The 13,750-nt window shown below is 35.5% G+C and overlaps 1 protein-coding gene across 50 annotated transcripts in view; it reads left to right on the forward strand.

Annotated features, from left to right (window-relative positions):
* The window catches only part of TRDN (triadin), a 386,488-nt gene that overhangs the window by 230,260 nt on the left and 142,478 nt on the right, over positions 1 to 13,750 (forward strand). For 38 of the 50 annotated variants that reach the window (XM_084957615.1, XM_084957622.1, XM_084957696.1 and 35 more), the window contains one exon: positions 5,521 to 5,550. In XM_084957615.1, the coding sequence (XP_084813741.1) occupies positions 5,521 to 5,550 (30 nt within the window). The remainder of the gene's footprint in view (positions 1 to 5,520; positions 5,551 to 13,750) is intronic. The other 12 variants (XM_084957623.1, XM_084957658.1, XM_084957688.1 and 9 more) reach the window with 1 other exon arrangement.

Below are 13,750 nucleotides of genomic sequence, written 5' to 3' on the forward strand. Positions count from 1 at the left end.
ATTTGACCCAACAATGTTGTTTATAAGATATATATGCTAGCATAGTTAAGAGCTATGATACCAGCTTTTAGTTTTCATTTGTTGTTCAACAAAACATTCTTCTTTAGAAGAGTTCTCTTGAGGAATGTAAGAAATATTGTGGGAGGTAGAAAAGCAGGGCAAATACTGTTCCACTTTTGTGTTTTCTATTCATGAAAATGCAGCTCAGCATGAATTCCTTGAGTGAATGGCTACTAGTTCAAGAATTACTGCAGCTAACACATATATGTTCTCAGATAAAAGCACAATCGCCCAGCACAGTCTGTTTTAACTGAGGCTTCTGAGGATGATGGTTGATGTGGAACTATGACTCAAGGCAGGAATTTAGTTGTTATTTCAACCTCATTTTAGAGGAGTTTGGGGGAGAGAATTGAAGAGATATCTGGAAATCTGCTTCAAAGTTGAGCTTTGGGCATGGGCTCTTCACTTTTATATTCCAAGTTCATGGGCTAAGGCAGCCTCGGAACTTATTCTTTCCAATAAAGGATTTATTGTTGAGCGAATAATAATGTAGAGTTTCAAAAGCTTATTAGAACTATCCTTTTATGGGGATTAGATGAAAGTGTTGATTAAGCAGTGTACAAGGCAAGAGTTAGGAGCTGTATATAAAGCTTCACTAAATTGTAATGACACATCAAACCTGGGACACACTAAACAGGGGTAAATGTCACTCATGTTGTACCCATACTCAGTAGATCTTTCAGACAGGTTTTATAACGTCACAGCTGCATAATTACATTATGCGTAGAAGTAATTAATATTTGCAAGTCCTCTGTGGAGATAGCTTAAACACAGTGGCAATATTGCTATAGCAGAGACTAATATTTTTGATTGATAAAATTGACAATGATGTTTGTAGCATGATAAAAGGTTAGAGCATATCCATTCACTTCTTTTATTTTACTTTTATAGCAAAAGAAATGTTTAAAACCTAGTTTTGTGTAAATTGTGTATATGTGTACATATTTAATTATAATTATGATTTAGCATGCTTTTTGGAAATACATTTGAATTCTTTTAACAGAGAGTTTTGAGGCACTAGGAAGACTATGAAATAAATGTACACTGTAGGAGTTTACAATTTGGAGATGAGAAATTCAAGTAATAACACAAGTCGAATATCTTATAGTACTCAGTTTAATTGTAGATATAATAAATGCCAAAGAATTAAGACAACGAAGTGATTTTTCAGTAAGATGGATTCCTCATGGATGAGGGGTGACTTGACTTGGGTTTATAGCATGATTAAAAAGTAAACTTGGAGAATAAAAAGCATTGCTAGTAAATGGATGACTTAAGTAAATGTGAAGTTAGTGATAATTATGAAAAGTTGTTGTCATTATCAAGACATGAGAGAGTAGCCTCAACTAGGATGATGCTAATGACTTCAGGAAATATTCAAATAAGGTGAACATTTTGAAGACGTAATATTTGATAAACTATACAGAATTAAACAAAGAAAAGAATAAAAATGGTACTGAGCTTTTGAGTGTTGATGAATAGGCTGATTATAATTGACGTAGTGATAAGTCCCAGGGCAAGGACTTAGCTTAAGGGAAAAGAAGAGGATTCACTTTGGGGCAGGTTTGTGTTGAGCAGATGGAGGGTCGTCCTGGCAATGACTTTTCTGTAGCCAGTTAGAACCTATGTGGAAGATCAGTCTAGTTAATAGATATTACATAATAAATTGTGCTGCAGAAATGGAATATAGACTGGAATGGGAAAGGAAGGAGAGAAATAAGGAATTATTTTTTAATCAGTTAGGTGCAACAGCTGGGTAGACATCTATTGAGAATGAAATGTCTCAGAGAAAACAGGAACCATAATGGAACTCACTGGGTCTACATCAAAGATTTCCTAAATTCCCATCTCAAGATATTGATACTCTGATGTGATGCTGCCATTTTTTTTTTTCCTCATGAAGTTCCAGGGTATTGGATCTTACTCTCTGCATAAATCCAGGAGTACATAAATGTGCTTGTGGGCTCTGGTGGGTGGGTGTACATTTGGAAAGGCAAGCAGTACATAGAGAAAATGGTATCTCTATTTCCTGTCAGCTACTGAGATAATTTTAGATTCACATGCTATCTTAGTTTGGGCTGCTATAATAAAATATCATGGGTGGCTTAAACAATAATCTTTTATTTCTCATAAAAAAGATGGGTCTGTGTGCATCTGTGTTAGGGTATTTCTGATTTTTTTTTTTCATTTTGGGCTCCTAAAGCAAGTGTTAAAAATCTTCCATGTGTTATAGAAAAATAAATGATAGAAAGAAAATGAAGTAACTATAATATTAGCCATTGAGTCTCAAAATTGCTTTGGCAATTTGGGTTTTTTTGGGGGTTCCATATAGATTTTAGGATTATTTGTTTGAGTTCTGTGAAAAATGTCATCAGTATTTTGCTAGGAAATGCATCAGATCTGTAGATTGCTTACAGTAGCATGGACATTTTAACATATCAATTCTTCCAATTCAAGAAAAAAAATAGGCCGTCTTTCCATTTCTTTGTATCATTTTCAAATTCCTTCATCAGTGTTTTAGAATTTTCAGAGTATAGGTCTTCAGTTCAATGATTAAGCTTATTCCTAGGTATTTTATCCTTTTTGATGTGATTTTAAACATGATGTTTCCTTGCTTTGTCTTTCTGATGGTTCATTATTAATATATAGAAAATCAACAAATGTCTGTATATTTAATCTTATGTCCTGCAACTTTACTGAATTCATTTATTAGTTCTAATAGTTTTTTGATGGAGACCTTAGGGTTCATTACAGTATCATAATGTAAAAAACAAGGGCCCAGTAATTAAGAATCATGCCAACTCAGTAAATTATTTAATCCAACTTAAATAAGTCAGGTGAGCTGAATTGAGGGCCTGCAGTGGGATACATGAACAAAAATTATGAAACCATTCTGGAAACAGTTGGATCTCAAAACTCTAGTTTTGATTAACTTCTGGGTATGGGTTCCAACTTGACAGATCACATGGCTTTCCAGATGGCAGTAAATGGCAATGAATAAAAGCCACCCACCTTCAAGGGACACATGTTAAAAAGCAAAGCCAGTATCAGTTATGAAGAAACAGGTCAGATTTCATGGATCAGGTCTTCTCCCTTTTACTGTAGATTTGAGGGCTGAACTTACAAAGAATATTAGAATGGGAAAGAGAAAAATGTGTACATACCCGCATACCTGCACACCCACATACAAATAACATTGTTCTTCCTGGATTATTTAGAAATAAAAAAATTCAATGTTGCAAAAGATTTTGCCAATTCTTTGACAGCTTTAAGTTTCAAGGATTTCTTCTCTGTAGAATTCATAAGAGATGATGGTTTTTTAAAATGCATTCACATTCTCAGTCCTCTTTGTGGCATTGGTTACCCTCTGAAAGAGTGAGTTTATAGCTAAGCTGATGGAGCTTAGGCATCAGGGCCATTCCCTTGCCAGAGATTTTCCCAGGACCCTGGGAATGACCTCAGCAAGTTTTTTAAATATAAGTATATAATTATTTTCCAATGTTGTATTAGTTTCAAGTGTACAGCAAAATGGTTAAGTTAAATACATATATTTTTCAAATTCTTTTCCATTATAGGTTATTATAAGATATTGAGTATAGTTCTCTGTGCTATGCAGCAATTTTAAATTTATGATTTTGTTTTTCTTGAAAGAGCCCTCTACACTCACCATTTAGTCCAACTTGAGAGGGGGTAGGACCTAAATTATGGGAGATATCGTGAAGATAATTATAGGAGAAAAACACAGCAAAATCCTCTTTTGCAATATTTAAAGGCACCAACACCATTTCACTTCTTCTCCTTATTGTACACAGTCCAGGCATAATGCAAATTTCAAGCGAATTCCAGAGCCAAATGTATAGTTGATGGGTGATTTTGCAAATTATGAAGTTTCTTGAAGGAAGTTCTTATTCATAAATCAAAGAACTAACTATAAATAAGTCTCCTGAGTCAGAACCAAAGGGTCTGCTGAAATAATGACTGGTGGCTTTGAAATCTATCGGGCAATGTCCATATCCTTTAATTCATTTTAGTTATCTTTATTACTCTCCTCATCATATTACTGGAATAGGAGAATTTCTTAACTTAAAAACATTATAGGCATAGATCCTCTATACATTTTGTATACAATTAATTAAAACTCCATTAAAAAGAAACAAATGTGACAAGGAAGAATTGATTTGCTTATAAATTTTCTTTTTTACTACAAAAATAGTGACATATTAATAACATTTAGGAAACAGAAAAATGACCCGTGGTGCATTAAAATAATGAATTTAAATATATTCCCTTTCAGTCTTTTGTTAATGATTTTGGTACCCAAATCTGCTACTTGCTCCGTGTGCAAGCATGTGCAAATCAGCTGATGTCATTAAGGCTTAGTTTCTTGCTCTGGGCTGCCTTTCTTCAATGGTTGTTATGAAGACCAGCTGAGAGGATATACATGAATATTTTGGCAATTGTAGCACAGAGTATAGACCCAGTGTAGTCCAGGATATTGGTTGTAAGTGGTTCCCCAAATTCCAATCCACCCAGGAGGAGTTACCTTAAGGGGATGTGCACAATTTCTGTTTCAGTTAAAGTGGCCTAAGACATCGTAGGTTTGCCTCTGCCTGAATACCTCCCTCAAATGCTTCCAGTTATACACATAAATGACAACTTGGATCCTGGTTTAGACTCGTGATTTAGGATTAGATGAATGATGCCACAGAGGAAGTCAGAATTCAAAGGTAATTGAAGTGTACTGTGCCGTTTCTCTGTATAAATGATGGCATACATTTGCTAAAAGGAAGGTGGAATTTTCATTAACTCTGAAATGAGACATTTTATGTATGTTATTGTGAAGTACAATAAACTGGTATATAATTCTTCAGTAACCAGGCACAAATAATTTATTAAATATCACCTCCTTTTATTTTTTGAATAGATGTAATCCTGTTATTCTAGAAGTGATTGTGCTTTGCTCAGATGTAACAATTTCAAACCTAAAATGAACTTATGCTAAACACACACTTATTGATTTCTTACCTATGTAAGTTTTTTTTACATTTTTATCAAAGTTGATTTATAGTGTTGTGCCAATTTCTGCAGTACTGCAAAGTGATATATATGTGTATGTGTGTGTCTATATATATATATATATATATATATATTCCCCTTCTTATAGTATCTTCCATCATGGTTTATCCCAAGAGACTTGATACAGTTCCCTGTCCTATAGAGTAGGTATTATCTTTGTAATATTTTTATTCTCTTTTTTTGCTTTATTGCTCTTTTTTGCCAAATTAAAAAAAAAACTTCATGTGAAATAATGTTTTCAGTTTAGTCTCTTATTTCAGATTTGGATGAATTAATTTGTACATAGATAGATGATGTCTAAATTTATGGATACATGCACTACATTTTCATATTTCCGGTTTTCTAAGGAATTGTTTTAACATTATTTTTCTTCCCTTATTTCAGCAGCAACTAAAAAAGATGAAAAGAAAGAAGGTATGTTTTATCCAAAGTTCCACAATGTCTTGTGTGAACAATTTACAAATATTCAGAGTTGGGTTTTGACTGTCAGCTTGTGTGTTTCTGCTTTGGCTCTATTATGTGCATCCATTTTGCATGACTGTGTTTTTTCCTACATCCCCTCATCCAAAAGGTGAACTACTTCTTTAAAAAGTAATTTTAATCTAGTCTTTCTCAATATATAGGGGATAAAATGCAACCTTTCAAAATCTCAAGCCTCCTACTCAAGAGTTTTATCAAATTTCAAAAATGTGCAAAATACCAACCCATTTTTATTATGTTCACTACTTATATCTCTGACACTGACAAACAGCTGAGGTTACTTTGTTCTACTAAGTTGCAAATAAGTTGTAGTCAATCTTGGAATTCTCTTGTGGCATAGTGGCTTAAGGATCTGGCATTGTCACTGCAGTGGTTCAGGTCACTTCTATGGTGTGGGTTTGACCCAGGAACTTTCACATCCTGTGGGTGCAGCCAAAAAAAAAAAAAAAAAAAAGTCATAGTCCATTTGTTGCACACCATCTCTCTTTGTCAGGGTGTCACAATGTGAACACATTTGTTAGCCACAGTCACAAAAAAAAAAAAAAAAAAAAAAAACCTGGTGGAATTCAATAGGCAATGAAGACTTTGTTTAAGACTGTTGTAGTAGTGATCAAGTCTATTACAATAGGAGAAATTGCATTCTCAATTCCACTGAAACGAAAATGAGAGCTTTTAAGTTCTGGGGTAAGCTAGTAGAAAAGAACTGGAGGATGTTCGTGGGGCTAGGGTGGGAGCTGATCAATGTGATGAGGCCATCTGTATTTGCTAATTGTTGCTGAGGAAAATAGGCTCCTACCTTTCACAGAGATTGGGATATAAGACTTCTAACGCCTTTGATGATTACATTTCAAAGTGATGTCTTACAGGTCTTGAGAAAGATATTTCTGGTTATAGAAGATTTATGTTTCAAAGGGATAGAAAAGAAATTTATAATTGCAGATTTTCTGAAGTAAATGCTCTGATAAAAGGGGGAGTGCGGGGCCTCTAGTGGAGAAGAAACCAGGCTAAAGTTTATTCAAGCTGAGAGGCATGTTAAGACACTCTAGATCACTGTGATTCTTTTTAGAGGTGTTTCTAACACACATCCTGACTACACTTAGAGTCTCTAGATATCACCACTGTTAATTAAATTGAGCTTATTTTCTCTGTAAAAAATAGCATGTAGATATAAGCAATCACTTTTGACTTTGAAAATGACAGTTTTATTCTAATTAGTGTTCATATTATCTGAGAAAAAATAAGAAAGCAAGTGTTATATTTTATATTTAGTATCATCAGAATTTTAAATAATCATAATAGCTTAGGAGTTACATTCTGCTTCTGTTAAACAAGACTCTAAGTGTCAACAGATCTGAGAGGGAGAAAATATTTTAGTTGGTTATTACTTATTTAGAGAGAAAAAAAGAGTACTGTAATAAAGTCAACTAATACATACCAATAATGTTTTATTATCAAGACATAGAAATCAGTATTGATTCTCCATATACACGTAGCAAATATTTCAGTGTATTTTGGAAATTATAACATTTATATGACCAACTTTGTGGTATATATACAGAAACCTTACAAGAAAAGACAGGTAGTAAGTTCTTAGCATAGTTTTTGACAAATGTTTCTCTTTCCTCCACCCTTCTTTCTTTCTTCCAAATAAAGAACAGTTTACCATTTGATTTAGGTAAAGGAGTAAGAGGAAGTTGTTTTTCCATTCATTGGCATTCAAACCAAAGTATTAGAAGACTTTTGGGTGTATGAAACAGTAGTCTAAATACAGTTCACATAAAAGCTTTATATGTGTTTTTTTTTTTTCTTCATTCCTATGCTTGATTTTGTTTTTCCTAAATTATATGTCTGTTTTCACTTTTCTTCTTTGAGAAATTGTCCATATTCAATGTGCAGTTTTTAGAGGAGCTTGGGGAACCTGAGCAGAGCTTTGTCTGTGGAGATTCAAGTAACCCAGTGTCCATCACTCATGATAAGACATGTAAAAATATGTTCCTGATTTTTTTTTAGTATTTTTATTAATATCATCTTCATTGTTATTAAATTATTATTTCCAAAGAGTTTCACAGATTATCTCTCATCTCATGTCCGGAAACCACTTTTAAATTGTTAAGATGATGATATTTAAGGAAAAAGCTATCCAATACAATTTTCATTGCTACTGATGTATAGTTGAAGAACAGGCTTAATGCCAGCTATTCTAGGCAATTGTTGGATTTTACGTTTCAAAAGTTCTTATTTCCTTTGTGCACCTCCTCCTAAGCAGGGCAGGGAGGTATATGGACATAAGCATCTTGGCTCTTGTTTCTTATTTTTTATGAGCTCAATAAAGATTGTGTAAATCTTTTCACAGAGGCAGAAAGCACATCTTTCTTCAGTGAGTGTAGTTTAATACAAATCACTAATACAAATGTAAATTGTGGCATACAATTTACGTTTTCAACATTTTACTTTACTCAAAGTTTATTTATTTTTATTCACTTTCAGCCTTTTTGGATATAACTCAAAGATACCAATGGTTGACAGCTTTCCTGGAGGAAAAGAGAATCAGGAAGGTTTTAGGGATTTAATTAGAACGTTCTTAATAAGTTTTCTTGATGAATTTTAAAATACAGGAATAAAAGTGCATGTGAACTTTCTTCTGATAACCAGACATCAGGCCACAAAAGGGTGTCTTGCATTAGTGAACTCTGAAGATTTTCTGTTCATGTTAAGATTTTATTCCAGCATGTCTCACTGAATCTCTTTCAGAAACCTTAGGAAGAAGATCTTGGTTCCACTGAGCCTTGCCCATCAAGTTTACTGTTATTAGCAGTTTTGATGTCAAAGCAAACATATCTTAGCCTAAGCAGAATAACTTTTTAAAAAAATTAAAAGTATGGTTGATTTACTATGTTGTACCAATTTCTGCTATACAGCAAAGGAACCCAGTCGTATTCCCTTTTTACATTTTCTTCCATCATGGTCTATCACAAGACATTGGATGTAGTTCCCAGAGCTAAACAGTAGGAACTTATTGTTTATTCATTATAAATGTAATAGTTTGCATCTACTAATTCCAAACTCTCAGTCCATCCCACTACCTACCCTCCTCCTTGGCAACCACAAGTCTGTTGTCTGTGTCTGTGAATCCATTTCTCTTTTGTATATGGTTCATTTGCGACATGGAATAAGATTTTTTAAATTTATTTATGTATTTTTTGCTTTTTGTGGCTGCGTCTGCCACATATGGAAGTTTCCCAGGCTGGGGGTTGAATCAGAGCTACAGCTGCTGGCCTACGCCACAGCCACAGCAACACAGGATCTGAGCCATGTCTGCAACCTGCACCACAGCTCACAGCAATACCAGATCCTTAACCCACTGAGCGAGGCCAGGGATTGAGCCTGTGTCCTCACGGATACTAGTCAGGTTTGTAACCCTCTGAGCTACAAGGGGAACTCTTGGAATATCATTTTTGAATAAGTGTTCAATCGAGGTCTTTCTTTGACAAGACTTTTTCTGCTGAAGTTGCTACTTTAACATACATTCTGACTGTCCATCAGGTTCTCTATTTAAAAGATGTGCTTATTTATTCTCTTATTTCTCCATATAAAATCATCCCGCTCCATTTTCAGAAACCAGGACTCAAATTCCGGTGTGAACTTTGCTGTTTTTCTTTTGACCCTGAACTTTAGTCCTCCAGAATTTTTAGTTTGGCTGTAACCTCTTTATTTAATCCTTCCTGAAAGTAATTAGAAAACCTAATCTTCACTTATGGCCTCTGGTCATCCACTTGAGACATCACATTGTCATTTGTGGCCTCAAATTGGTCTTACCAAGGCAATGATCTTGAAAATCTGATGTTCTCAAGATGTTGTCAAGGACTCCTGGAAGTCTTTGAGACCCTTTCAGTGGTTCTGCAAGATCAAAACTATTTTTATAAAAATATGAATTTATCATTTCCTTTTCACTCTCATGAGTGTACACTGGAGTTTTCCAGAAGTTACATAATGGGTGATGTTGCAACAGATTGAGTACATAAGCAGATACGTGAGTCCAACTAGCCAGACATTAGGAAGATTCACAAAAGTGTGAAACAAAGTCCTTCATCTCATCATTTTTTTTTTTTTGGTAGGAAAATGTATTCATCATAAAAAGTATAGTTATATTAACATGTAACAGGTTTTTAATTTTTAAATATATGTATATTTAAAAATATTCTCAACTTTAGTTTTTAAAATTGCAAATGTCATAGATAGACACTACATGAATAAAAGCTATTTGGAGTCCTTTACAATTGTTAAGAGTTTTAAAAGAGTCCTAAGATGAGAAAGTTTGAGAATCTCTGACCTAAACAATTATTCTGCTTGTGACATTTTCTCTAAATATTTTCTCCTGAAATATTGAACTGATTTCATGAAACACTTCATGTCATTACCTATTTAAAATATTCAGTGGCTCCACACTGACCACAGAATGTAGTCTGCAGGCCTTAACCCTTACTCTAAGTCCCCACAGACTGTTTCCTGGTCTCCTGTCAAGCACACATCAAGGCAACATCAAAGCCAAGGCCTGAAAAATTCCACCAGTAAAAAAGCGGTGATCCCTTTTGAGATTGAGACAACTTATTACTTTCATGGTAATAAAAGCAGGAGTATCTAGGAGTTCCTGTCATGGCTCAGTGGTAATGAACCTGACTAGTATCCATGAGGACTCAGTGTCAATCCCTGGCCCCACTCAATGCGTTGGGGATCCAGCATTGCCATGAGCTGTGGTGTAGGTCGCAGCCATGGCTCGGATCCCATGTTGCTGTGGCTGTGGTGCAGGCTGGCAGCTGGAGCTCCAATTTGACCCTAGGAACTTCCATATGCCTCAGGTGTAGCCCTAAAAAACCAAAAAAAAAAAAAAAAAGGCAGGAGTATAAGAGGTGCCAGCTCTTCATAGTGCTTGTCCCACACTCCAAAAATGGTGACCAGATAATGCAACACAAGGTAGAGACACTTCTCTGCTGAAGACTTGATTCTAGCCAACAGTGGAAGGGTTTTGTGGTCCACAGCTCTATCTTCAAAGGTATTCTAGGCAGGAGAACCCAGGAGGTGATGAGAAGTTGTCTCATGACAGCCTCCCAGGAGAGACAGAGAGGCATGTGGAAGATGGCCTCATAGCAAGTCCTTATGCTCTGGAAGAATCCCAAGGCGTCCTGCCAGACTCAGAATTAGGTGTGGTTCAAACCTTTGCCTGAATGGCATGTATCTATAGTGCAAGGCCACCAGGGCACTGTGGTAGAAACTGTACACTATATGCCCACCCACTTTCTTCCTTTGTGTATTATATATGTATTATAAATTTCATCCATACTAAACCATTCTAACTTGATATGTACAATGTACTGTCTTACCATTGTTCCTGCATTACCATAATAAGTCCTACTCTTTCCTTTTCCTTCTATGAATACTCAGTGTTTTTAGGGCTCAAGATAAATTCTCTTTCCTCTAGGATGTCTGTCTGACCCTCCCAATTAAATATTTTTTCTCTTTCATTTATCATCTCCCTTCAGAGTTTATGTGTACCTTCTTACTATTACTTATTTCATGCCACCTTGTACTTTATAATTAATTGCATCATTTTCCTTCTACTCTAGTTGACTTTAAGACTTTTGACTAAAAGGACCATGTCTAATTCACTTTTATCCCCTACAGGGGCTAACACATTTCCTTAGTTTGTGCACTGCTCAACAAATATCTATTCTGTGGATGAATTAGTAATATCTGGGACTCTTTAAGATAAATATTATAGTCATAAGAAATATGAGTAGGAACTCAATTTTTTATATTGCAGGTAAGGAAGGATATTTTTTTTTTAAATTGGGAGTTCTACTACAGTGAGCTTTTTAGTTCTGAAAAATTATAGTAAATTATTAGCCATTTCATCTTAAGTGTGTATGTTCACTAGCTACTACTTAAGTTGCACTGGCAGATCTAGGCAGATCTCATTCATCTAACCTCAGCTTCATTCATGAAATCCTAGGGGCTGGAAAGCCTTTAGGTTTTTCAACAAAAGTAATCTTCTGAAGGCTGTAGCTCCATTAATAACTAGCCAGATGAAGAGTTCCTGTTGTGGCTCAGCGAAACAAATCTGACTCGTATCCATGAGGATGCAGGTTCGAACCCTGGCCTTGCTCAGTGGGTTAAGGATCCGGCATTGCTGTGAGATGTGGTGTAGGTCACAGACACAGCTCGGATCTGCATTGCTGTGGCTGTGGTGTCGGCCAGCAGCTACACCTCCAATGCAACCCCTAGCCTGGGAACCTCCATATGTCACAGGAATGGCCCTAAAAAGACAGGAAAAAAAGAACTAGCCAGATGAGATTTATTATTTACCAAAGCTAGGGCAAGACCAAGAAGAGCTGAATACATGTGCAAATTAGTTCTAAATGCTCGGGCTTCATCATTGAGATCTAAAGAGGAATCATGCTGAAAAACCTAGCAAAATGCATGGTATTGTGATTGAATGAAGATGTCAACTGGACAAGTTCCATCCAAAAGACAGTATACTTCATTACCTGATTTTTTAGACTATCAGAGAGTTAATTTTTTCCTTCAATATTAATTTGTATTTCATTTTCCTCTGGCATCATTTATGAACATAAAAGGGCATACCTGATATATTGCTAAAGATGAGTGAGTGATGAATTGAACAGATTGCAAACACATAACTGCTTTTAAATTACAGCTGCTGTGGGCCACAGTATTCTTAATGAAAGACTATGGTTTAGATTATTAGGCAGATAGCCTTTAGGGAAGTATATTTACCAAATAAGCCTTTATAATATTTTTAAGCCATTTCAGCAGAGTGCTGAGAGGGCGTAATGAAGTTTAATAGCATGAGTATTATGCTGGTTGGTACTAATAGCTCTTTAGGGTCAGTATATTATCTTTCAATTCTAAGCATCATTTTTGTGGTTGCTCAGGTATTTACTTGTGTAAGTCTGCTGCTCTATTGACTCCTAACCAAAAGACATTAAAGTATGATGACATTTTAAGTATGTTTCACTACATCTTCTGTTCTTACAGCGCATATTTTGAACTTTTTAAAGACCTACTTGATTAGATTCTGACTTGTTATTTTTTACATTTCTGCTTCATAAAACGTTTTTCTTTATCTCAATAAATGATATACTTTACCTGACCCCAGACTTCATGTTATTTTTTATTCTTTTATTTCAGACCAATTGATACCTAATGCACTATATTATAAATTCTTTTAAAAATATATGTATTGGAGTTCCTATCGTGGCACAGTGGTTAACAAATCCGACTAGGAACCATAAGGTTGCAGGTTCGATCCCTGCCCTTGCTCAGTGGGTTAATGATCCGGCAGTGCCATGAGCTGTGGTGTAGGTCACAGATGCGGCTCGGATCCTGTGTTGCTGTGGCTCTGGCGTAGGCCGGGGGCTACAGGTCCGATTCGACCCCTAGCCTGGGAACTTCCATATGCCATATGCCGCGGGAGCGGCCCAAGAAATGGCACAAACACAATATATATATATGTATTATCAATTCTTATTACTAGGAAAAAGAAAAACACATGAAAAACAACAGGCATTCTATAGAGTTCCCTGGTAGTGCAGTAGGTTAAAGATCTGGTGTTGTCACTGCTGTGGCTGGGGTTGCAGCTATGGCATGGGTTGATCCCTGGTCATACAACTTCTGCATGCCAAAAAAACCCAAAAAAAACAAAAATAAAAATAACAGGCATTCTAGAATTACGTATATTATATTAGGCTTTTTATCCCTACCTCATGCCAGTATCTAGTTGAAAAATAGAGGGTTTGGAAATAATCTTGTCCTAACATGCCACATTTTATCCTCTGCCTATTATACCATTCTTCCCAAGCTTTGTCTTCAGTTATATTCCTGAATGACATGTCCCACCATAATCTTACTGTAATATGGGCTCAAAAGATTGCTCAGTGAGGATCACATGATCACTTGAACAGGCAGAAATCCTATCCTTAGTATATTGGAGCCAAACTAATTGGTAACTCATGCTGGCCATTGAACTATCCACTGCACACTTTCAGCTATTGTGGTATAAGAATCTAAATCTTCAAATAGAAGTGGCCACTGCATATTATTAATAAGTAGCTAGGCA

Source organism: Sus scrofa, chromosome 1 (genome assembly GCF_054392235.1).
Source record: "Sus scrofa isolate SSC_HxYL_T2T_F1_AM1 chromosome 1, Sscrofa_HxYL_maternal_Yorkshire_Landrace_v2.0, whole genome shotgun sequence".
NCBI classification, from domain to species: Eukaryota; Metazoa; Chordata; class Mammalia; order Artiodactyla; family Suidae; genus Sus; species Sus scrofa.